Source organism: Oncorhynchus nerka, linkage group LG18 (genome assembly GCF_034236695.1).
Source record: "Oncorhynchus nerka isolate Pitt River linkage group LG18, Oner_Uvic_2.0, whole genome shotgun sequence".
In the NCBI taxonomy this organism is placed as follows: domain Eukaryota; kingdom Metazoa; phylum Chordata; class Actinopteri; order Salmoniformes; family Salmonidae; genus Oncorhynchus; species Oncorhynchus nerka.
Window position 1 is genome coordinate 4,910,134 of NC_088413.1, and position 23,639 is coordinate 4,933,772.

General features: G+C 45.4%; 1 protein-coding gene across 1 annotated transcript in view; it reads right to left on the bottom strand.

Annotated features, from left to right (window-relative positions):
- LOC135561968 (H/ACA ribonucleoprotein complex non-core subunit NAF1-like) overlaps positions 1–23,639 on the bottom strand; it is a 38,697-nt gene that overhangs the window by 195 nt on the left and 14,863 nt on the right. Inside the window, 4 exon segments of the mRNA XM_065004499.1 lie at positions 1–136; positions 139–276; positions 6,391–6,502; positions 14,850–14,901. The exon segment at positions 1–136 is cut by the window's left edge and continues 195 nt beyond it. Of these exon segments, the coding sequence (XP_064860571.1) occupies positions 1–136; positions 139–276; positions 6,391–6,502; positions 14,850–14,901 (438 nt within the window).

Below are 23,639 nucleotides of genomic sequence, written 5' to 3' on the forward strand. Positions count from 1 at the left end.
GCCAGTGGGTGGGGGAGGAGGGGGAGGTGAGAGAAGGGGAGGTTGTGGTAGGGGTAGGAGGGGAGGGGACCAGGGGAAGGACATGTTGGGGGAGGAGGGGGAGGATAGAGGGGGAAGGACTGGGGCTGGTAGGGGGAGGGTAGGGGTAGTGGGGCTGGTGTGTGTAGTACGGAGCCCCTTCGTATCGGGGTGGGGGACCCCAGTTGTCACGGCGGGGTGGACGACTCTGTTGCAAAGGCCTCTGGGACATCTGTGGTCTGGTGACGGAATCTCTATCTGGAAGAGAAAGAAAATGAGGTCACACACACACACACACACACACACACACAGACACGGGTTAAAGCTCAAATTATATACAGCCAACAACCATCACAATCTGAACCAACTGATCACTAACCCCCCACCCCACAACCATCACAATCTGAACCAACTGATCACTATAACCCCCCACCCCACAACCATCACAATCTGAACCAACTGATCACTAACCCCCCACCCCACAACCATCACAATCTGAACCAACTGATCACTAACCCCCATCCCACAACTAGTAATTTAGTCCCAATGGCTCACAACAAAGCCCCCACCCCACAACTAGTAATTTAGTCAGGATGGTGGTCCCTACGGCTCACAACAAAGCCCCCACCCCACAACTAGTAATTTAGTCCCAATGGCTCACAACAAAGCCCCCACCCCACAACTAGTCATTTAGTCCCAATGGCTCACAACAAAGCCCCCACCCCACAACTAGTCAGGATGGTGGTCCCAACGGCTCACAACAAAGCCCCCACCCCACAACTAGTCATTTAGTCCAAATGGCTCACAACAAAGCCCCCACCCCACAACTAGTCAGGATGGTGGTCCCAACGGCTCACAACAAAGCCCCCACCCCACAACTAGTCAGGATGGTGGTCCCAACGGCTCACAACAAAGCCCCCACCCCACAACTAGTCAGGACGGTGGTCCCAATGGCTCACAACAAAGCCCCCACCCCACAACTAGTCATTTAGTCAGGATGGTGGTCCCAATGGCTCCCAACAAAGCCCCCACCCCACAACTAGTCAGAATGGTGGTCCCAATGGCTCACAACAAAGCCCCCACCCCACAACTAGTCAGGATGGTGGTCCCAACGACTCACAACAAAGCCCCCACCCCACAACTAGTCATTTAGTCAGGATGGTGGTCCCAACGGCTCACAACAAAGCCCCCACCCCACAACTAGTCATTTAGTCAGGATGGTGGTCCCTACGGCTCACAACAAAGCCCCCACCCCACAACTAGTCAGGATGGTGGTCCCAACGGCTCACAACAAAGCCCCCACCCCACAACTAGTCAGGATGGTGGTCCCTACGGCTCACAACAAAGCCCCCACCCCACAACTAGTCAGGATGGTGGTCCCTACAGCTCACAACAAAGCCCCCACCCCACAACTAGTCAGGATGGTGGTCCCAACGACTCACAACAAAGCCCCCACCCCACAACTAGTCATTTAGTCAGGATGGTGGTCCCTACGGCTCACAACATAGCCCCCACCCCACAACTAGTCAGGATGGTGGTCCCTACGGCTCACAACAAAGCCCCCACCCCACAACGAGTCATTTAGTCAGGATCGTGGTCCCCAAAGGCTCACAACAAAGCCCCCACCCCACAACTAGTCAGGATGGTGGTCCCAACGACTCACAACAAAGCCCCCACCCCACAACTAGTCATTTAGTCAGGATGGTGGTCCCCAACGGCTCACAACAAAGCCCCCCCACAACTAGTAATTTAGTCCCAACGGCTCACAACAAAGCCCCCCCACAACTAGTCATTTAGTCCCAACGGCTCACAACAAAGCCCCCACCCCACAACTAGTCATTTAGTCAGGATGGTGGTCCCTACGGCTCACAACAAAGCCCCCACCCCACAACTAGTCAGGATGGTGGTCCCAACGGCTCACAACAAAGCCCCCACCCCACAACTAGTCATTTAGTCAGGATGGTGGTCCCTACGGCTCACAACAAAGCCCCCACCCCACAACTAGTCAGAATGGTGGTCCCTACGGCTCACAACAAAGCCCCCACCCCACAACTAGTCAGGATGGTGGTCCCAATGGCTCACAACAAAGCCCCCACCCCACAACTAGTCAGGATGGTGGTCCCTACGGCTCACAACAAAGCCCCCACCCCACAACTAGTCAGGATGGTGGTCCCTACGGCTCACAACAAAGCCCCCACCCCACAACTAGTCAGGATGGTGGTCCCTACGGCTCACAACAAAGCCCCCACCCCACAACTAGTCAGGATGGTGGTCCCTACGGCTCACAACAAAGCCCCCACCCCACAACTAGTCAGGATGGTGGTCCCTACGGCTCACAACAAAGCCCCCACCCCACAACTAGTCATTTAGTCAGAATGGTGGTCCCAACGGCTCACAACAAAGCCCCCACCCCACAACTAGTCAGAATGGTGGTCCCTACAGCTCACAACAAAGCCCCCACCCCACAACTAGTCAGGATGGTGGTCCCTACGGCTCACAACAAAGCCCCCACCCCACAACTAGTCATTTAGTCAGGATGGTGGTCCCTACGGCTCACAACAAAGCCCCCACCCCACAACTAGTCAGGATGGTGGTCCCTACGGCTCACAACAAAGCCCCCACCCCACAACTAGTCATTTAGTCAGGATGGTGGTCCCTACGGCTCACAACAAAGCCCCCACCCCACAACTAGTCAGGATGGTGGTCCCTACGGCTCACAACAAAGCCCAAATCCATCTATGACAGCTTAAATCCATCTATGACAGCTTAAATCCATCTATGATATCTTAAATCCATCTATGATAGCTTAAATCCATCTATGATATCTTAAATCCATCTATGACAGCTTAAATCCATCTATGACAGCTTAAATCCATCTATGACAGCTTAAATCCATCTATGATAGCTTAAATCCATCTATGACAGCTTAAATCCATCTATGATAGCTTAAATCCATCTATGACAGCTTAAATCCATCTTAAATCCATCTATGACAGCTTAAATCCATCTATGATAGCTTAAATCCATCTATGACAGCTTAAATCCATCTATGATAGCTTAAATCCATCTATGATAGCTTAAATCCATCTATGACAGCTTAAATCCATCTATGATAGCTTAAATCCATCTATGACAGCTTAAATCCATCTATGACAGCTTAAATCCATCTATGACAGCTTAAATCCATCTTAAATCCATCTTAAATCCATCTATGACAGCTTAAATCCATCTATGACAGCTTAAATCCATCTATGACAGCTTAAATCCATCTTAAATCCATCTATGACAGCTTAAATCCATCTTAAATCCATCTATGACAGCTTAAATCCATCTATGACAACTTAAATCCATCTATGACAGCTTAAATCCATCTATGATAGCTTAAATCCATCTTAAATCCATCTATGACAGCTTAAATCCATCTTAAATCCATCTATGACAGCTTAAATCCATCTATGACAGCTTAATGATAGCTTAAATCCATCTATGACAGCTTAATGATAGCTTAAATCCATCTATGACAGCTATAGGTAGGGTTAAGGGTCTAATCAAGGGGAATCACTTGAAATGTCCCCATTTGTATTTCTTACAACACGCAGGATGAACCAGCCCAATACCCAGTCTAATAACTGAATAGGGGAGACTGGGGCAGGGGGTTCCACATGTTGGTGTCTCTCCCAATCTACAGAGTGCTGTACAGCACAATACCCAGTCTAATAACTGAATAGGGGAGACTGGGGCAGGGGGTTCCACATGTTGGTGTCTCTCCCAATCTACAGAGTGCTGTACAGCCCAATACCCAGTCTAATAACTGAATAGGGGAGACTGGGGCAGGGGGTTCCACATGTTGGTGTCTCTCCCAATCTACAGAGTGCTGTACAGCCCAATACCCAGTCTAATAACTGAATAGGGGAGACTGGGGCAGGGGGTTCCACATGTTGGTGTCTCTCCCAATCTACAGAGTGCTGTACAGCCCAATACCCAGTCTAATAACTGAATAGGGGAGACTGGGGCAGGGGGTTCCACATGTTGGTGTCTCTCCCAATCTACAGAGTGCTGTACAGCCCAATACCCAGTCTAATAACTGAATAGGGAGACTGGGGCAGGGGGTTCCACATGTTGGTGTCTCTCCCAATCTACAGAGTGCTGTACAGCCCAATACCCAGTCTAATAACTGAATAGGGAGACTGGGGCAGGGGGTTCCACATGTTGGTGTCTCTCCCAATCTACAGAGTGCTGTACAGCCCAATACCCAGTCTAATAACTGGATAGGGAGACTGGGGCAGGGGTTCCACATGTTGGTGTCTCTCCCAATCTACAGAGTGCTGTACAGCCCAATACCCAGTCTAATAACTGAATAGGGAGACTGGGGCAGGGGGTTCCACATGTTGGTGTCTCTCCCAATCTACAGAGTGCTGTACAGCCCAATACCCAGTCTAATAACTGAATAGGGGAGACTGGGGCAGGGGGTTCCACATGTTGGTGTCTCTCCCAATCTACAGAGTGCTGTACAGCCCAATACCCAGTCTAATAACTGGATAGGGAGACTGGGGCAGGGGTTCCACATGTTGGTGTCTCTCCCAATCTACAGAGTGCTGTACAGCCCAATACCCAGTCTAATAACTGAATAGGGGAGACTGGGGCAGGGGGTTCCACATGTTGGTGTCTCTCCCAATCTACAGAATGCTGTACAATCCTATCAAATGGAGATTCAAATGTGGGACGACTTCGCAAGAGGTCAACAGGTCACCCACCTGCTAAATCCATGTCAGCATCTCAAAACATTGAGGTGAATGTGTGTATTTTATAGGTGAATGTGTGTATTTTATAGGTGAATGTGTCTATTTTATAGGAGGTGAAAGTATGCTACATATGAACAATTGTTTGTTGAAAAGATAAAAGGGAGAGCTATATTTCAAACGTATTTCTGAGTCGCTAGGTCAAGTCATGTGGAAATTAGCATCATAGTTTGCTAGGTCAAGTCATGTGGAAATTAGCATCAGAGTTTGCCAGGTCAAGTCATGTGGAAATTAGCATCATAGTTTGCTAGGTCAAGTCATGTGGAAATTAGCATCAGAGTTTGCCAGGTCAAGTCATGTGGAAATTAGCATCAGAGTTTGATTGGTCAACTCATGTGGAAATTAGCATCATAGTTTGCTAGGTCAAGTCATGTGGAAATTAGCATCAGAGTTTGCTAGGTCAAGTCATGTGGAAATTAGCATCAGAGTTTGCTTGGTCAGGTCAGGTGGAAATTAGCATCAGAGTTTGCTAGGTTAGGTCATGTGGAAATTAGCATCATAGTTTGCTAGGTCAAGTCATGTGGAAATTAGCATCATAGTTTGCTAAGTCAAGTCATGTGGAAATTAGCATCAGAGTTTGCTAGGTCAAGTCATGTGGAAATTAGCATCATAGTTTGATTTGTCAAGTCATGTGGAAATTAGCATCATAGTTTGCTAGGTCAAGTCATGTGGAAATTAGCATCAGAGTTTGCTAGGTCAAGTCATGTGGAAATTAGCATCAGAGTTTGCTAGGTCAGGTCAGGTGGAAATTAGCATCAGAGTTTGCTTGGTCAAGTCATGTGGAAATTAGCATCATAGTTTGCTAGGTCAAGTCATGTGTAAATTAGCATCATAGTTTGATTCGTCAAGTCAAGTGGAAATTAGCATCAGAGTTTGCTTGGTCAGGTCAGGTGGAAATTAGCATCAGAGTTTGCTTGGTCAAGTCATTGGATGTCATAAGGTGAATGCACCAATTTGTAAGTCGCTCTGGATAAGAGCGTCTGCTAAATGACTTAAATGTAAATGTAAATGTAATGTCATGTGGAAATTAGCACCATAGTTATCTATGATAAGATAACCTATAGCCCTACTGGTGTTGAGACCCCAGTTAACAGTGTGACAACAGCCCCATTCTCCCCTAATCTGATGCTTTGCACTGTCACCCACAACCTTTTCTTCCCATCGAATACAGACTGTGTGCTTTCTGTCCACGTGGTCACCAACAATATGCTTTGGGAACGCCCCTGTGCTCTGTGGTGATTGGCTCGAATTGCTCGTGTCAAAAGGAGGTCAAACCGACGAGACCATCAGATTCTCCGGGAGAATTTACACCAGAATTTACACCAATGGAATCAACACACCCCAGACATCGTCCTGACATGAACCGAACAAAATTCACACAGAGGTTTCAGAGTTGGCCAGAAACAGTGTATGTTGTGTGTCTGACCTGGTTGTGAGGTTTCAGAGTTGACCAGAAACAGTGTGGGGACGGGACAGAGGGGAGAGGGGACGGGACAGAGTATGTTGTGTCTCTGACCTGGTTGTTGGTCAGCTCTCTGAGAGGGGACGGGACAGTGTATGTTGTGTCTCTGACCTGGTTGTTGGTCAGCTCTCTGTCCTCTTTCTCTCTCACTCTTCTGAACATTCCCCTTCTTCTTCTTCCTTTTCATCTTCTGTTCTGCCTCATCATCACTGAAGTCTAACGCCTGGAGAGAGGGGAGACAAGAGGACAGGACAGAGGACAGGGGACGGGACAGAGGAGAGACGAGAGGGGACAGGACAGAGGAGAAACGAGACACGAGAGGGGACAGGACAGAGGAGAGACACGAGAGGGGACAGGACAGAGGAGAGACACGAGAGGGGACAGGACAGAGGAGAGACAAGAGAGGGGACAGGACAGAGGACAGAGGAGAGGGGACAGGACAGAGGAGAGACGAGAGAGGGGACAGGACAGAGGAGAGACGAGAGAGGGGACAGGACAGAGGAGAAACGAGAGACGAGAGGGGACAGGACAGAGGAGAGACAAGAGAGGGGACAGGACAGAGGAGAGACAAGAGAGGGGAGACAGGACAGAGGAGAAACGAGACACGAGAGGGGACAGGACAGAGGAGAAACGAGACACGAGAGGGGACAGGACAGAGGAGAAACGAGGGGGGACAGGACAGAGGAGAAACGAGACACGAGAGGGGACAGGACAGAGGAGAAACGAGGGGGGGACAGGACAGAGGAGAAACGAGAGGGGACAGGACAGAGGAGAAACGAGACACGAGAGGGGACAGGACAGAGGAGAAACGAGGGGGGACAGGACAGAGGAGAAACGAGACACGAGAGGGGACAGGACAGAGGAGAAACGAGACACGAGAGGGGACAGGACAGCGGAGAGAGGGGGAAAGGGGAGAGAGAGAAGGGAGAGGAAAGGGAAGAGGAGAGAAACTTTATTATCCAAAGAGAAATGTCTTGACATCTTAGATGCACCATCACAATACAAGTGTGTGTGTCCCCGAAATATTTCAAAAATTATATGCACTTTGTACTAATCATACTACATACTACATACTAATCATACTACATACTGTGTACTAATCATACTACATACTGCGTACTAATCATACTACATACTGTGTACTAATCATACTGCATACTGTGTACTAATCATACTACATACTGTGTACTAATCATACTACATACTGTGTACTAATCATACTACATACTGTGTACTAATCATACTACATCCTGTGTACTAATCATACTACATCCTGTGTACTAATCATACTGCATACTGCGTACTAATCATACTACATACTGCGTACTAATCATACTACATACTGTGTACTAATCATACTACATACTGTGTACTAATCATACTACATACTGTGTACTAATCATACTACATACTAATCATACTACATACTGCATACTAATCATACTACATACTGCATACTAATCATACTACATACTACATAATAATCATACTACATACTAATCATACTACATACTGCGTACTAATCATACTGCGTACTAATCATACTACATACTGCGTACTAATCATACTACATACTGTGTACTAATCATACTACATACTGCATACTAATCATACTACATACTACATACTAATCATACTACATACTACATACTAATCATACTACATACTGCGTACTAATCATACTACATACTGTGTACTAATCATACTACATACTGCATACTAATCATACTACATACTACATACTAATCATACTACATACTACATACTAATCATACTACATACTGCGTACTAATCATACTACATACTGTGTACTAATCATACTACATACTGTGTACTAATCATACTACATACTGTGTACTAATCATACTACATACTGCGTACTAATCATACTACATACTGCGTACTAATCATACTACATACTGTGTACTAATCATACTACATACTGTGTACTAATCATACTACATACTACATACTAATCATACTACATACTGCGTACTAATCATACTACATACTGTGTACTAATCATACTACATACTGTGTACTAATCATACTACATACTGTGTACTAATCATACTACATACTGTGTACTAATCATACTACATACTGTGTACTAATCATACTACATACTGTGTACTAATCATACTGCATACTAATCATACTACATACTGCGTACTAATCATACTACATCCTGCGTACTAATCATACTACATCCTGTGTACTAATCATACTACATACTGTGTACTAATCATACTACATACTGTGTACTAATCATACTACATACTGTGTACTAATCATACTACATACTACATAATAATCATACTACATACTAATCATACTACATACTGTGTACTAATCATACTACATACTGTGTACTAATCATACTACATACTGTGTACTAATCATACTACATACTACATACTAATCATACTACATACTGTGTACTAATCATACTACATACTGCGTACTAATCATACTACATACTGTGTACTAATCATACTACATACTGCGTACTAATCATACTGCGTACTAATCATACTACGTACTAATCATACTACATTCTGTGTACTAATCATACTACATACTAATCATACTACATACTGCGTACTAATCATACTACATACTGCGTACTAATCATACTACATACTGCGTACTAATCATACTACATACTGCGTACTAATCATACTACATACTACATACTAATCATACTACATACTGTGTACTAATCATACTACATACTAATCATACTACATACTGTGTACTAATCATACTACATACTAATCATACTACATACTACATACTAATCATACTACATACTGTGTACTAATCATACTACATACTGCGTACTAATCATACTACATACTGCATACTAATCATACTACATACTACATACTAATCATACTACATACTACATACTAATCATACTACATACTGCGTACTAATCATACTACATACTGTGTACTAATCATACTACATACTGTGTACTAATCATACTACATACTGTGTACTAATCATACTACATACTGCGTACTAATCATACTACATACTGCGTACTAATCATACTACATACTGTGTACTAATCATACTACATACTGTGTACTAATCATACTACATACTAATCATACTACATACTGTGTACTAATCATACTACATACTGTGTACTAATCATACTACATACTGTGTACTAATCATACTACATACTGTGTACTAATCATACTACATACTGTGTACTAATCATACTACATACTGTGTACTAATCATACTACATACTGTGTACTAATCATACTGCATACTAATCATACTACATACTGCGTACTAATCATACTACATCCTGCGTACTAATCATACTACATCCTGTGTACTAATCATACTACATACTGTGTACTAATCATACTACATACTGTGTACTAATCATACTACATACTGCGTACTAATCATACTACATACTGCGTACTAATCATACTACATACTGTGTACTAATCATACTACATACTGTGTACTAATCATACTACATACTGTGTACTAATCATACTACATACTACATACTAATCATACTACATACTGTGTACTAATCATACTACATACTGCGTACTAATCATACTACATACTGTGTACTAATCATACTACATACTGCGTACTAATCATACTGCGTACTAATCATACTACGTACTAATCATACTACATACTGTGTACTAATCATACTACATACTAATCATACTACATACTGTGTACTAATCATACTACATACTGCGTACTAATCATACTACATACTGCGTACTAATCATACTACATACTGCGTACTAATCATACTACATACTACATACTAATCATACTACATACTGTGTACTAATCATACTACATACTACATACTGTGTACTAATCATACTACATACTAATCATACTACATACTACGTACTAATCATACTACATACTGCGTACTAATCATACTACATACTGTGTACTAATCATACTACATACTGTGTACTAATCATACTACATACTAATCATACTACATACTGTGTACTAATCATACTACATACTGCGTACTAATCATACTACATACTGTGTACTAATCATACTACATACTGTGTACTAATCATACTACATACTAATCATACTACATACTGTGTACTAATCATACTACATACTGTGTACTAATCATACTACATACTGTGTACTAATCATACTACATACTGCGTACTAATCATACTACATACTGTGTACTAATCATACTACATACTACATACTAATCATACTACATACTACATACTAATCATACTACATACTGCGTACTAATCATACTACATACTGTGTACTAATCATACTACATACTACATACTAATCATACTACATACTGTGTACTAATCATACTACATACTGCGTACTAATCATACTACATACTGTGTACTAATCATACTACATACTGTGTACTAATCATACTACATACTGTGTACTAATCATACTACATACTGTGTACTAATCATACTACATACTGTGTACTAATCATACTACATACTGTGTACTAATCATACTGCATACTAATCATACTACATACTGCGTACTAATCATACTACATCCTGTGTACTAATCATACTACATACTGTGTACTAATCATACTACATACTGTGTACTAATCATACTACATACTGTGTACTAATCATACTACATACTGCGTACTAATCATACTACATACTGTGTACTAATCATACTACATACTGTGTACTAATCATACTACATACTGTGTACTAATCATACTACATACTACATACTAATCATACTACATACTGTGTACTAATCATACTACATACTGCGTACTAATCATACTACATACTGTGTACTAATCATACTACATACTGCGTACTAATCATACTGCGTACTAATCATACTACGTACTAATCATACTACATACTGTGTACTAATCATACTACATACTAATCATACTACATACTGTGTACTAATCATACTACATACTGTGTACTAATCATACTACATACTGCGTACTAATCATACTACATACTAATCATACTACATACTACGTACTAATCATACTACATACTAATCATACTACATACTGTGTACTAATCATACTACATACTAATCATACTACATACTACGTACTAATCATACTACATACTGCGTACTAATCATACTACATACTGTGTACTAATCATACTACATACTGTGTACTAATCATACTACATACTAATCATACTACATACTGTGTACTAATCATACTACATACTGCGTACTAATCATACTACATACTGCGTACTAATCATACTACATACTGTGTACTAATCATACTACATACTAATCATACTACATACTGTGTACTAATCATACTACATACTGTGTACTAATCATACTACATACTGCGTACTAATCATACTACATACTGTGTACTAATCATACTACATACTGCGTACTAATCATACTACATACTGCGTACTAATCATACTACATACTGTGTACTAATCATACTACATACTGTGTACTAATCATACTACATACTAATCATACTACATACTGCATACTACATACTGCGTACTAATCATACTACATACTGAGTACTAATCATACTACATACTGAGTACTAATCATACTACATACTAATCATACTACATACTAATCATACTACATACTGTGTACTAATCATACTACATACTACATACTAATCATACTACATACTGTGTACTAATCATACTACATACTGTGTACTAATCATACTACATACTGTGTACTAATCATACTACATACTGTGTACTAATCATACTGCATACTAATCATACTACATACTGCGTACTAATCATACTACATCCTGTGTACTAATCATACTACATACTGTGTACTAATCATACTACATACTGCGTACTAATCATACTGCGTACTAATCATACTACGTACTAATCATACTACATACTGTGTACTAATCATACTACATACTAATCATACTACATACTGTGTACTAATCATACTACATACTGTGTACTAATCATACTACATACTGCGTACTAATCATACTACATACTAATCATACTACATACTACGTACTAATCATACTACATACTAATCATACTACATACTGTGTACTAATCATACTACATACTAATCATACTACATACTACGTACTAATCATACTACATACTGCGTACTAATCATACTACATACTGTGTACTAATCATACTACATACTGTGTACTAATCATACTACATACTAATCATACTACATACTGCGTACTAATCATACTACATACTGCGTACTAATCATACTACATACTGCGTACTAATCATACTACATACTGTGTACTAATCATACTACATACTAATCATACTACATACTGTGTACTAATCATACTACATACTGTGTACTAATCATACTACATACTGCGTACTAATCATACTACATACTGTGTACTAATCATACTACATACTGCGTACTAATCATACTACATACTGCGTACTAATCATACTACATACTGTGTACTAATCATACTACATACTGTGTACTAATCATACTACATACTAATCATACTACATACTGCATACTACATACTGCGTACTAATCATACTACATACTGAGTACTAATCATACTACATACTGAGTACTAATCATACTACATACTAATCATACTACATACTACATACTGTGTACTAATCATACTACATACTACATACTAATCATACTACATACTGTGTACTAATCATACTACATACTGTGTACTAATCATACTACATACTGTGTACTAATCATACTACATACTGTGTACTAATCATACTACATACTGTGTACTAATCATACTACATACTGCGTACTAATCATACTACATACTGTGTACTAATCATACTACATACTGCGTACTAATCATACTACATACTGTGTACTAATCATACTACATACTGTGTACTAATCATACTACATACTGTGTACTAATCATACTACATACTGTGTACTAATCATACTACATACTGTGTACTAATCATACTACATACTGTGTATAATCATACATACTGTGTACTAATCATACTACATACTGTGTACTAATCATACTACATACTGTGTACTAATCATACTACATACTGTGTACTAATCATACTACATACTGTGTACTAATCATACTACATACTGTGTACTAATCATACTACATACTGCATACTAATCATACTACATACTACATACTAATCATACTACATACTACATACTAATCATACTACATACTGCGTACTAATCATACTACATACTGCGTACTAATCATACTACATACTGCACACTGAGAAGGATCCTACCCTCATCCACACTGAGAAGGATCCTACCCTCATCCACACTGAGAAGGATCCTACCCTCATCCACACTGAGAAGGATCCTACCCTCATCCACACCGAGAAGGATCCTCCCCTCATCCACACTGAGAAGGATCCTACCCTCATCCACACTGAGAAGGATCCTACCCTCATCCACACCGAGAAGGATCCTCCCCTCATCCACACTGAGAAGGATCCTACCCTCATCCACACTGAGAAGGATCCTCCCCTCATCCACACAGAAGGATCCTACCCTCATCCACACTGAGAAGGATCCTACCCTCATCCACACCGAGAAGGATCCTCCCCTCATCCACACTGAGAAGGATCCTACCCTCATCCACACTGAGAAGGCTTCATCTAATCAGCAATTGTGTTGGTTGTTGATAGTCAGTCCTCTGGCGGCAGGTAGCAGGTAGCCTAGCGGTTAGAGCGTTGGGCGGCAGGTAGCCTAGCGGTTAGAGCGTTGGGCGGCAGGTAGCCTAGCGGTTAGAGCGTTGGGCGGCAGGTAGCCTAACGGTTAGAGAGTTGGGCGGCAGGTAGCCTAGCGGTTAGAGCGTTGGGCGGCAGGTAGCCTAGCGGTTAGAGCGTTGGGCGGCAGGTAGCCTAGCGGTTAGAGCGTTGGGCGGCAGGTAGCCTAGCGGTTAGAGCGTTGGGCGGCAGGTAGCCTAGCGGTTAGAGCGTTGGGCGGCAGGTAGCCTAGCGGTCAGAGCGTTGGGCGGCAGGTAGCTTAGCGGTTAGAGAGTTGGGCGGCAGGTAGCCTAGCGGTTAGAGCGTTGGGCGGCAGGTAGCCTAGCGGTTAGAGCGTTGGGCGGCAGGTAGCCTAGCGGTTAGAGCGTTGGGCGGCAGGTAGCCTAGCGGTTAGAGCGTTGGGCGGCAGGTAGCCTAGCGGTTAGAGCGTTGGGGCAGGGCCCAGGTAGAGCTTTGGGCGGTTAGAGCTTTGGGCGGCAGGTAGCCTAGCGGTTAGAGCGTTGGGCGGCAGGTAGCCTAGCGGTTAGAGCGTTGGGCGGCAGGTAGCCTAGCGGTCAGAGCGTTGGGCGGCAGGTAGCCTAGCGGTCAGAGCGTTGGGCGGCAGGTAGCCTAGCGGTTAGGCGTTGGGCGGCAGGTAGCCTAGCGGTTAGAGCGTTGGGCGGCAGGTAGCCTAGCGGTTAGAGCGTTGGGCGGCAGGTAGCCTAGCGGTCAGAGCGTTGGGCGGCAGGTAGCCTAGCGGTCAGAGCGTTGGGCGGCAGGTAGACTAGGGCCTGTGTGGCCTTATGGGTAATGTGTGTTCCTCACCTCTGGTGGTGGTTCCTGGTCGTTCTTCCAGGAGGCGTCGGAGCCTTTCAACCTAAAAACACACACACACACACACACACACACACACGCCAGCTTCAATTATACATGTGTGTACTGACCATCGTAGCTGCTCAGTGAGGATATAGAGGGTGTAGTCAGTGAGGATATAGAGAGTGTAGTCAGTGAGGATGTAGAGGGTGTAGTCAGTGTACTGACCGTCGTAGCTGCTCAGTGAGGATGTAGAGGGTGTAGTCAGTGAGGATGTAGAGGGTGTAGTCAGTGAGGATGTAGAGGGTGTAGTCAGTGTACTGACCGTCGTAGCTGCTCAGTGAGGATATACAGGGTGTAGTCAGTGAGGATATAGAGGGTGTAGTCAGTGTACTGACCGTCGTAGCTGCTCAGTGAGGATATAGAGGGTGTAGTCAGTGAGGATGTAGAGGGTGTAGTCAGTGAGGATGTAGAGGGTGTAGTCAGTGAGGATATAGAGGGTGTAGTCAGTGTGTACTGACCGTCGTAGCTGCTCAGTGAGGATGTAGAGGGTGTAGTCAGTGAGGATGTAGAGGATGTAGTCAGTGAGGATATAGAGGGTGTAGTCAGTGTACTGACCGTGTAGCTGCTCAGTGAGGATATAGAGGGTGTAGTCAGTGAGGATGTAGAGGGTGTAGTCAGTGAGGATGTAGAGGGTGTAGTCAGTGAGGATATAGAGGGTGTAGTCAGTGAGGATATAGAGGGTGTAGTCAGTGTGTACTGACCGTCGTAGCTGCTCAGTGAGGATGTAGAGGGTGTAGTCAGTGAGGATGTAGAGGATGTAGTCAGTGAGGATATAGAGGGTGTAGTCAGTGTACTGACCGTCGTAGCTGCTCAGTGAGGATATAGAGGGTGTAGTCAGTGAGGATGTAGAGGGTGTAGTCAGTGAGGATGTAGAGGGTGTAGTCAGTGAGGATGTAGAGGGTGTAGTCAGTGTACTGACCGTCGTAGCTGCTCAGTGAGGATATAGAGGGTGTAGTCAGTGAGGATATAGAGGGTGTAGTCAGTGAGGATATAGAGGGTGTAGTCAGTGTACTGACCGTCGTAGCTGCTCAGTGAGGATATAGAGGTGTAGTCAGTGAGGATGTAGAGGGTGTAGTCAGTGAGGATGTAGAGGGTGTAGTCAGTGTACTGACCGTCGTAGCTGCTCAGTGAGGATATAGAGGGTGTAGTCAGTGAGGATGTAGAGGGTGTAGTCAGTGAGGATATAGAGGGTGTAGTCAGTGAGGATGTAGAGGGTGTAGTCAGTGTACTGACCGTCGTAGCTGCTCAGTGAGGATATAGAGGGTGTAGTCAGTGAGGATGTAGAGGGTGTAGTCAGTGAGGATGTAGAGGGTGTAGTCAGTGAGGATGTAGAGGGTGTAGTCAGTGAGGATATAGAGGGTGTAGTCAGTGTACTGACCGTCGTAGCTGCTCAGTGAGGATGTAGAGGGTGTAGTCAGTGAGGATGTAGAGGGTGTAGTCAGTGAGGATATAGAGGGTGTAGTCAGTGTGTACTGACCGTCGTAGCTGCTCAGTGAGGATGTAGAGGGTGTAGTCAGTGAGGATGTAGAGGGTGTAGTCAGTGTACTGACCGTCGTAGCTGCTCAGTGAGGATATAGAGGGTGTAGTCAGTGAGGATGTAGAGGGTGTAGTCAGTGTGTACTGACCGTCGTAGCTGCTCAGTGAGGATGTAGAGGGTGTAGTCAGTGAGGATATAGAGGGTGTAGTCAGTGTACTGACCGTCGTAGCTGCTCAGTGAGGATATAGAGGGTGTAGTCAGTGAGGATGTAGAGGGTGTAGTCAGTGTGTACTGACCGTCGTAGCTGCTCAGTGAGGATGTAGAGGGTGTAGTCAGTGAGGATGTAGAGGGTGTAGTCAGTGTACTGACCGTCGTAGCTGCTCAGTGAGGATATAGAGGGTGTAGTCAGTGAGGATATAGAGGGTGTAGTCAGTGAGGATGTGGAGGGTGTAGTCAGTGTACTGACCGTCGTAGCTGCACAGTGAGGATGTAGAGGGTGTAGTCAGTGAGGATGTAGAGGGTGTAGTCAGTGTACTGACCGTCGTAGCTGCTCAGTGAGGATATAGAGGGTGTAGTCAGTGAGGATATAGAGGGTGTAGTCAGTGAGGATGTAGAGGGTGTAGTCAGTGTACTGACCGTCGTAGCTGCTCAGTGAGGATGTAGAGGGTGTAGTCAGTGAGGATATAGAGGGTGTAGTCAGTGAGGATGTAGAGGGTGTAGTCAGTGTACTGACCGTCGTAGCTGCTCAGTGAGGATGTAGAGGGTGTAGTCAGTGAGGATATAGAGGGTGTAGTCAGTGTACTGACCGTCGTAGCTGCTCAGTGAGGATATAGAGGGTGTAGTCAGTGAGGATGTAGAGGGTGGAGTCAGTGAGGATGTAGAGGGTGGAGTCAGTGTACTGACCGTCGTAGCTGCTCAGTGAGGATATAGAGGGTGTAGTCAGTGAGGATGTAGAGGGTGTAGTCAGTGTGTACTGACCGTCGTAGCTGCTCAGTGAGGATGTAGAGGGTGTAGTCAGTGAGGATATAGAGGGTGTAGTCAGTGTACTGACCGTCGTAGCTGCTCAGTGAGGATATAGAGGGTGTAGTCAGTGAGGATGTAGAGGGTGTGTAGTGAGTGTGTACTGACCGTCGTAGCTGCTCAGTGAGGATGTAGAGGGTGTAGTCAGTGAGGATGTAGAGGGTGTAGTCAGTGTACTGACCGTCGTAGCTGCTCAGTGAGGATATAGAGGGTGTAGTCAGTGAGGATATAGAGGGTGTAGTCAGTGAGGATATAGAGGGTGTAGTCAGTGTACTGACCGTCGTAGCTGCTCAGTGAGGATGTAGAGGGTGTAGTCAGTGAGGATGTAGAGGGTGTAGTCAGTGTACTGACCGTCGTAGCTGCTCAGTGAGGATATAAAGGGTGTAGTCAGTGTACTGACCGTCGTAGCTGCTCAGTGAGGATGTAGAGGGTGTAGTCAGTGAGGATGTAGAGGGTGTAGTCAGTGTGTACTGACCGTCGTAGCTGCTCAGTGAGGATGTAGAGGGTGTAGTCAAGTGAGGATGTAGAGGGTGTAGTCAGTGAGGATAAACTGACTGTCGTAGCTGCTCAGTGAGGATGTAGAGGGTGTAGTCAGTGTGAGGATGTAGAGGTGCTCAGTGAGGATGTAGAGGGTGTAGTCAGTGAGGATGTAGAGGGTGTAGTCAGTGTACTGACCTGTCGTGAGGATGTAGTCAGTGAGGATAGTAGAGGGTGTAGTCAGTGAGGATATAGAGGGTGTAGTCAGTGAGGATAAAGAGGGTGTAGTCAGTGAGGATGTAGAGGGTGTAGTCAGTGTGTACTGACCGTCGTAGCTGCTCAGTGAGGATGTAGAGGGTGTAGTCAAGTGAGGATGTAGAGGGTGTAGTCAGTGTACTGACTGTCGTAGCTGCTCAGTGAGGATGTAGAGGGTGTAGTCAGTGTGTACTGACCGTCGTAGCTGCTCAGTGAGGATGTAGAGGGTGTAGTCAGTGAGGATGTAGAGGGTGTAGTCAGTGTACTGACCGTCGTAGCTGCTCAGTGAGGATGTAGAGGGTGTAGTCAGTGAGGATGTAGAGGGTGTAGTCAGTGTACTGACCGTCGTAGCTGCTCAGTGAGGATATAGAGGGTGTAGTCAGTGTGTACTGACTGTTGTAGATGCTCAGTGAGGATATAGAGGGTGTAGTCAGTGTGTACTGACCGTCGTAGCTGCTCAGTGAGGATATAGAGGGTGTAGTCAGTGAGGATGTAGAGGGTGTAGTTAGTGTGTACTGACCGTCGTAGCTGCTCAGTGAGGATATAGAGGGTGTAGTCAGTGAGGATATAGAGGGTGTAGTTAGTGAGGATGTAGTCAGTGAGGATATAGAGGGTGTGACCGTCGTAGCTGCTCAGTGTGTACTGAGTCAGTGAGCTGCTCAGTGAGGATATAGAGGGTGTAGTCAGTGAGGATGTAGAGGGTGTAGTCAGTGAGGATGTAGAGGGTGTAGTCAGTGAGGATGTAGAGGGTGTAGTCAGTGAGGATGTAGAGGGTGTAGTCAGTGTACTGACCGTCGTAGCTGCTCAGTGAGGATGTAGAGGGTGTAGTCAGTGAGGATGTAGAGGGTGTAGTCAGTGAGGATGTAGAGGGTGTAGTCAGTGTGTACTGACCGTCGTAGCTGCTCAGTGAGGATGTAGAGGGTGTAGTCAGTGAGGATATAGAGGGTGTAGTCAGTGAGGATGTAGAGGGTGTAGTCAGTGTACTGACCGTCGTAGCTGCTCAGTGAGGATATAGAGGGTGTAGTCAGTGAGGATGTAGAGGGTGTAGTCAGTGTACTGACCGTCGTAGCTGCTCAGTGAGGATGTAGAGGGTGTAGTCAGTGAGGATATAGAGGGTGTAGTCAGTGTACTGACCGTCGTAGCTGCTCAGTGAGGATGTAGAGGGTGTAGTCAGTGAGGATATAGAGGGTGTAGAGGGTCAGTGTGTACTGACCGTCGTAGCTGCTCAGTGAGGATGTAGAGGGTGTAGTCAGTGAGGATGTAGAGGGTGTAGTCAGTGAGGATGTAGAGGGTGTAGTCAGTGAGGATATAGAGGGTGTAGTCAGTGAGGATGTAGAGGGTGTAGTCAGTGTACTGACCGTCGTAGCTGCTCAGTGAGGATGTAGAGGGTGTAGTCAGTGAGGATATAGAGGGTGTAGTCAGTGAGGATATAGAGGGTGTAGTCAGTGAGGATGTAGAGGGTGTAGTCAGTGTGTACTGACCGTCGTAGCTGCTCAGTGAGGATGTAGAGGGTGTAGTCAGTGAGGATATAGAGGGTGTAGTCAGTGTACTGACTGTCGTAGCTGCTCAGTGAGGATATAGAGGGTGTAGTCAGTGAGGATATAGAGGGTGTAGTCAGTGTACTGACTGTCGTAGCTGCTCAGTGAGGATGTAGAGGGTGTAGTCAGTGGGATATAGAGGGTGTAGTCAGTGTACTGACGTCGTAGCTGCTCAGTGAGGATATAGAGGGTGTAGTCAGTGAGGATGTAGAGGGTGTAGTCAGTGTACTGACCGTCGTAGCTGCTCAGTGAGGATGTAGAGGGTGTAGTCAGTGAGGATGTAGAGGGTGTAGTCAGTGAGGATGTAGAGGGTGGGTGTAGTCAGTGTACTGACCGTCGTAGCTGCTCAGTTAGGATGTAGAGGGTGTAGTCAGTGAGGATGTATAGAGGGTGTAGTCAGTGTGTACTGACCGTCGTAGCTGCTCAGTGAGGATGTAGAGGGTGTAGTCAGTGAGGATATAGAGGGTGTAGTCAGTGAGGATGTAGAGGGTGTAGTCAGTGTGTACTGACCGTCGTAGCTGCTCAGTGAGCATGTAGAGGGTGTAGTCAGTTAGGATGTAGAGGGTGTAGTCAGTGTACTGACCGTCGTAGCTGCTCAGTGAGGATGTAGAGGGTGTAGTCAGTGAGGATATAGAGGGTGTAGTCAGTGAGGATAGTAGAGGGTGTAGTCAGTGTACTGACCGTCGTAGCTGCTCAGTGAGGATATAGAGGGTGTAGTCAGTGAGGATATAGAGGGTGTAGTCAGTGAGGATATAGAGGGTGTAGTCAGTGAGGATGTAGAGGGTGTAGTCAGTGTACTGACCGTCGTAGCTGCTCAGTGAGGATGTAGAGGGTGTAGTCAGTGAGGATGTAGAGGGTGTAGTCACTGTGTACTGACCGTCGTAGCTGCTCAGTGAGGATGTAGAGGGTGTAGTCAGTGAGCTGCAGTGGAGGATGTAGAGGGTGTAGTCAGTGAGGATGTAGAGGGTGTAGTCAGTGTACTGACCATCGTAGCTGCTCAGTGAGGATGTAGAGGGTGTAGTCAGTGAGGATGTAGAGGGTGTAGTCAGTGTACTGACCGTCGTAGCTGCTCAGTGAGGATATAGAGGGTGTAGTCAGTGAGGATGTAGAGGGTGTAGTCAGTGAGGATGTAGAGGATGTAGTCAGTGTACTGACCGTCGTAGCTGCTCAGTGAGGATATAGAGGGTGTAGTCAGTGAGGATGTAGAGGGTGTAGTCAGTGTGTACTGACCGTCGTAGCTGCTCAGTGAGGATGTAGAGGGTGTAGTCAGTGAGGATGTAGAGGGTGTAGTCAGTGTACTGACCGTCGTAGCTGCTCAGTGAGGATGTAGAGGGTGTAGTCAGTGAGGATATAGAGGGTGTAGTCAGTGTGTACTGACCGTCGTAGCTGCTCAGTGAGGATGTAGAGGGTGTAGTCAGTGAGGATGTAGAGGGTGTAGTCAGTGAGGATATAGAGGGTGTAGTCAGTGAGGATGTAGAGGGTGTAGTCAGTGAGGATATAGAGGGTGTAGTCAGTGAGGATATAGAGGGTGTAGTCAGTGAGGATATAGAGGGTGTAGTCAGTGAGGATGTAGAGGGTGTAGTCAGTGTGTACTGACCGTCGTAGCTGCTCAGTGAGGATATAGAGGGTGTAGTCAGTGAGGATGTAGAGGGTGTAGTCAGTGTACTGACCGTCGTAGCTGCTCAGTGAGGATGTAGAGGGTGTAGTCAGTGTAATGACCATCGTAGCAGCTCAGTGAGGATGTAGAGGGTGTAGTCAGTGAGGATGTAGAGGGTGTAGTCAGTGAGGATGTAGAGGGTGTAGTCAGTGAGGATGTAGAGGGTGTAGTCAGTGAGGATGTAGAGGGTGTAGTCAGTGAGGATGTAGAGGGTGTAGTCAGTGTGTACTGACCGTCGTAGCTGCTCAGTGAGGATATAGAGGGTGTAGTCAGTGAGGATGTAGAGGGTGTAGTCAGTGAGGATGTAGAGGGTGTAGTCAGTGTGTACTGACCGTCGTAGCTGCTCAGTGAGGATATAGAGGGTGTAGTCAGTGTACTGACCATCGTAGCTGCTCAGTGAGGATGTAGAGGGTGTAGTCAGTGTACTGACCGTCGTAGCTGCTCAGTGAGGATGTAGAGGGTGTAGTCAGTGAGGATATAGAGGCTGTAGTCAGTGAGGATATAGAGGGTGTAGTCAGTGTACTGACCGTCGTAGCTGCTCAGTGATGATGTAGAGGGTGTAGTCAGTGAGGATGTAGAGGGTGTAGTCAGTGAGGATGTAGAGGGTGTAGTCAGTGTACTGACCATCGTAGCTGCTCAGTGATGATGTAGAGGGTGTAGTCAGTGAGGATGTAGAGGGTGTAGTCAGTGAGGATGTAGAGGGTGTAGTCAGTGTACTGACCGTCGTAGCTGCTCAGTGAGGATGTAGAGGGTGTAGTCAGTGAGGATGTAGAGGGTGTAGTCAGTGTGTACTGACCGTCGTAGCTGCTCAGTGAGGATGTAGAGGGTGTAGTCAGTGAGGATGTAGAGGGTGTAGTCAGTGAGGATATAGAGGGTGTAGTCAGTGAGGATGTAGAGGGTGTAGTCAGTGTGTACTGACCGTCGTAGCTGCTCAGTGAGGATGTAGAGGGTGTAGTCAGTGAGGATATAGAGGGTGTAGTCAGTGTACTGACTGTCGTAGCTGCTCAGTGAGGATATAGAGGGTGTAGTCAGTGAGGATATAGAGGGTGTAGTCAGTGTACTGACTGTCGTAGCTGCTCAGTGAGGATGTAGAGGGTGTAGTCAGTGAGGATATAGAGGGTGTAGTCAGTGTACTGACGTCGTAGCTGCTCAGTGAGGATATAGAGGGTGTAGTCAGTGAGGATGTAGAGGGTGTAGTCAGTGTACTGACCGTCGTAGCTGCTCAGTGAGGATGTAGAGGGTGTAGTCAGTGAGGATGTAGAGGGTGTAGTCAGTGAGGATGTAGAGGGTGTAGTCAGTGTACTGACCGTCGTAGCTGCTCAGTTAGGATGTAGAGGGTGTAGTCAGTGAGGATGTAGAGGGTGTAGTCAGTGTGTACTGACCGTCGTAGCTGCTCAGTGAGGATGTAGAGGGTGTAGTCAGTGAGGATATAGAGGGTGTAGTCAGTGAGGATGTAGAGGGTGTAGTCAGTGTGTACTGACCGTCGTAGCTGCTCAGTGAGCATGTAGAGGGTGTAGTCAGTTAGGATGTAGAGGGTGTAGTCAGTGTACTGACCGTCGTAGCTGCTCAGTGAGGATGTAGAGGGTGTAGTCAGTGAGGATATAGAGGGTGTAGTCAGTGAGGATATAGAGGGTGTAGTCAGTGTACTGACCGTCGTAGCTGCTCAGTGAGGATATAGAGGGTGTAGTCAGTGAGGATATAGAGGGTGTAGTCAGTGAGGATATAGAGGGTGTAGTCAGTGAGGATGTAGAGGGTGTAGTCAGTGTTCTGACCGTCGTAGCTGCTCAGTGAGGATGTAGAGGGTGTAGTCAGTGAGGATGTAGAGGGTGTAGTCAGTGTGTACTGACCGTCGTAGCTGCTCAGTGAGGATGTAGAGGGTGTAGTCAGTGAGGATGTAGAGGGTGTAGTCAGTGTACTGACCATCGTAGCTGCTCAGTGAGGATGTAGAGGGTGTAGTCAGTGAGGATGTAGAGGGTGTAGTCAGTGTACTGACCGTCGTAGCTGCTCAGTGAGGATATAGAGGGTGTAGTCAGTTAGGATGTAGAGGGTGTAGTCAGTGTACTGACCGTCGTAGCTGCTCAGTGAGGATGTAGAGGGTGTAGTCAGTGAGGATATAGAGGGTGTAGTCAGTGAGGATATAGAGGGTGTAGTCAGTGTACTGACCGTCGTAGCTGCTCAGTGAGGATATAGAGGGTGTAGTCAGTGAGGATATAGAGGGTGTAGTCAGTGAGGATATAGAGGGTGTAGTCAGTGAGGATGTAGAGGGTGTAGTCAGTGTACTGACCGTCGTAGCTGCTCAGTGAGGATGTAGAGGG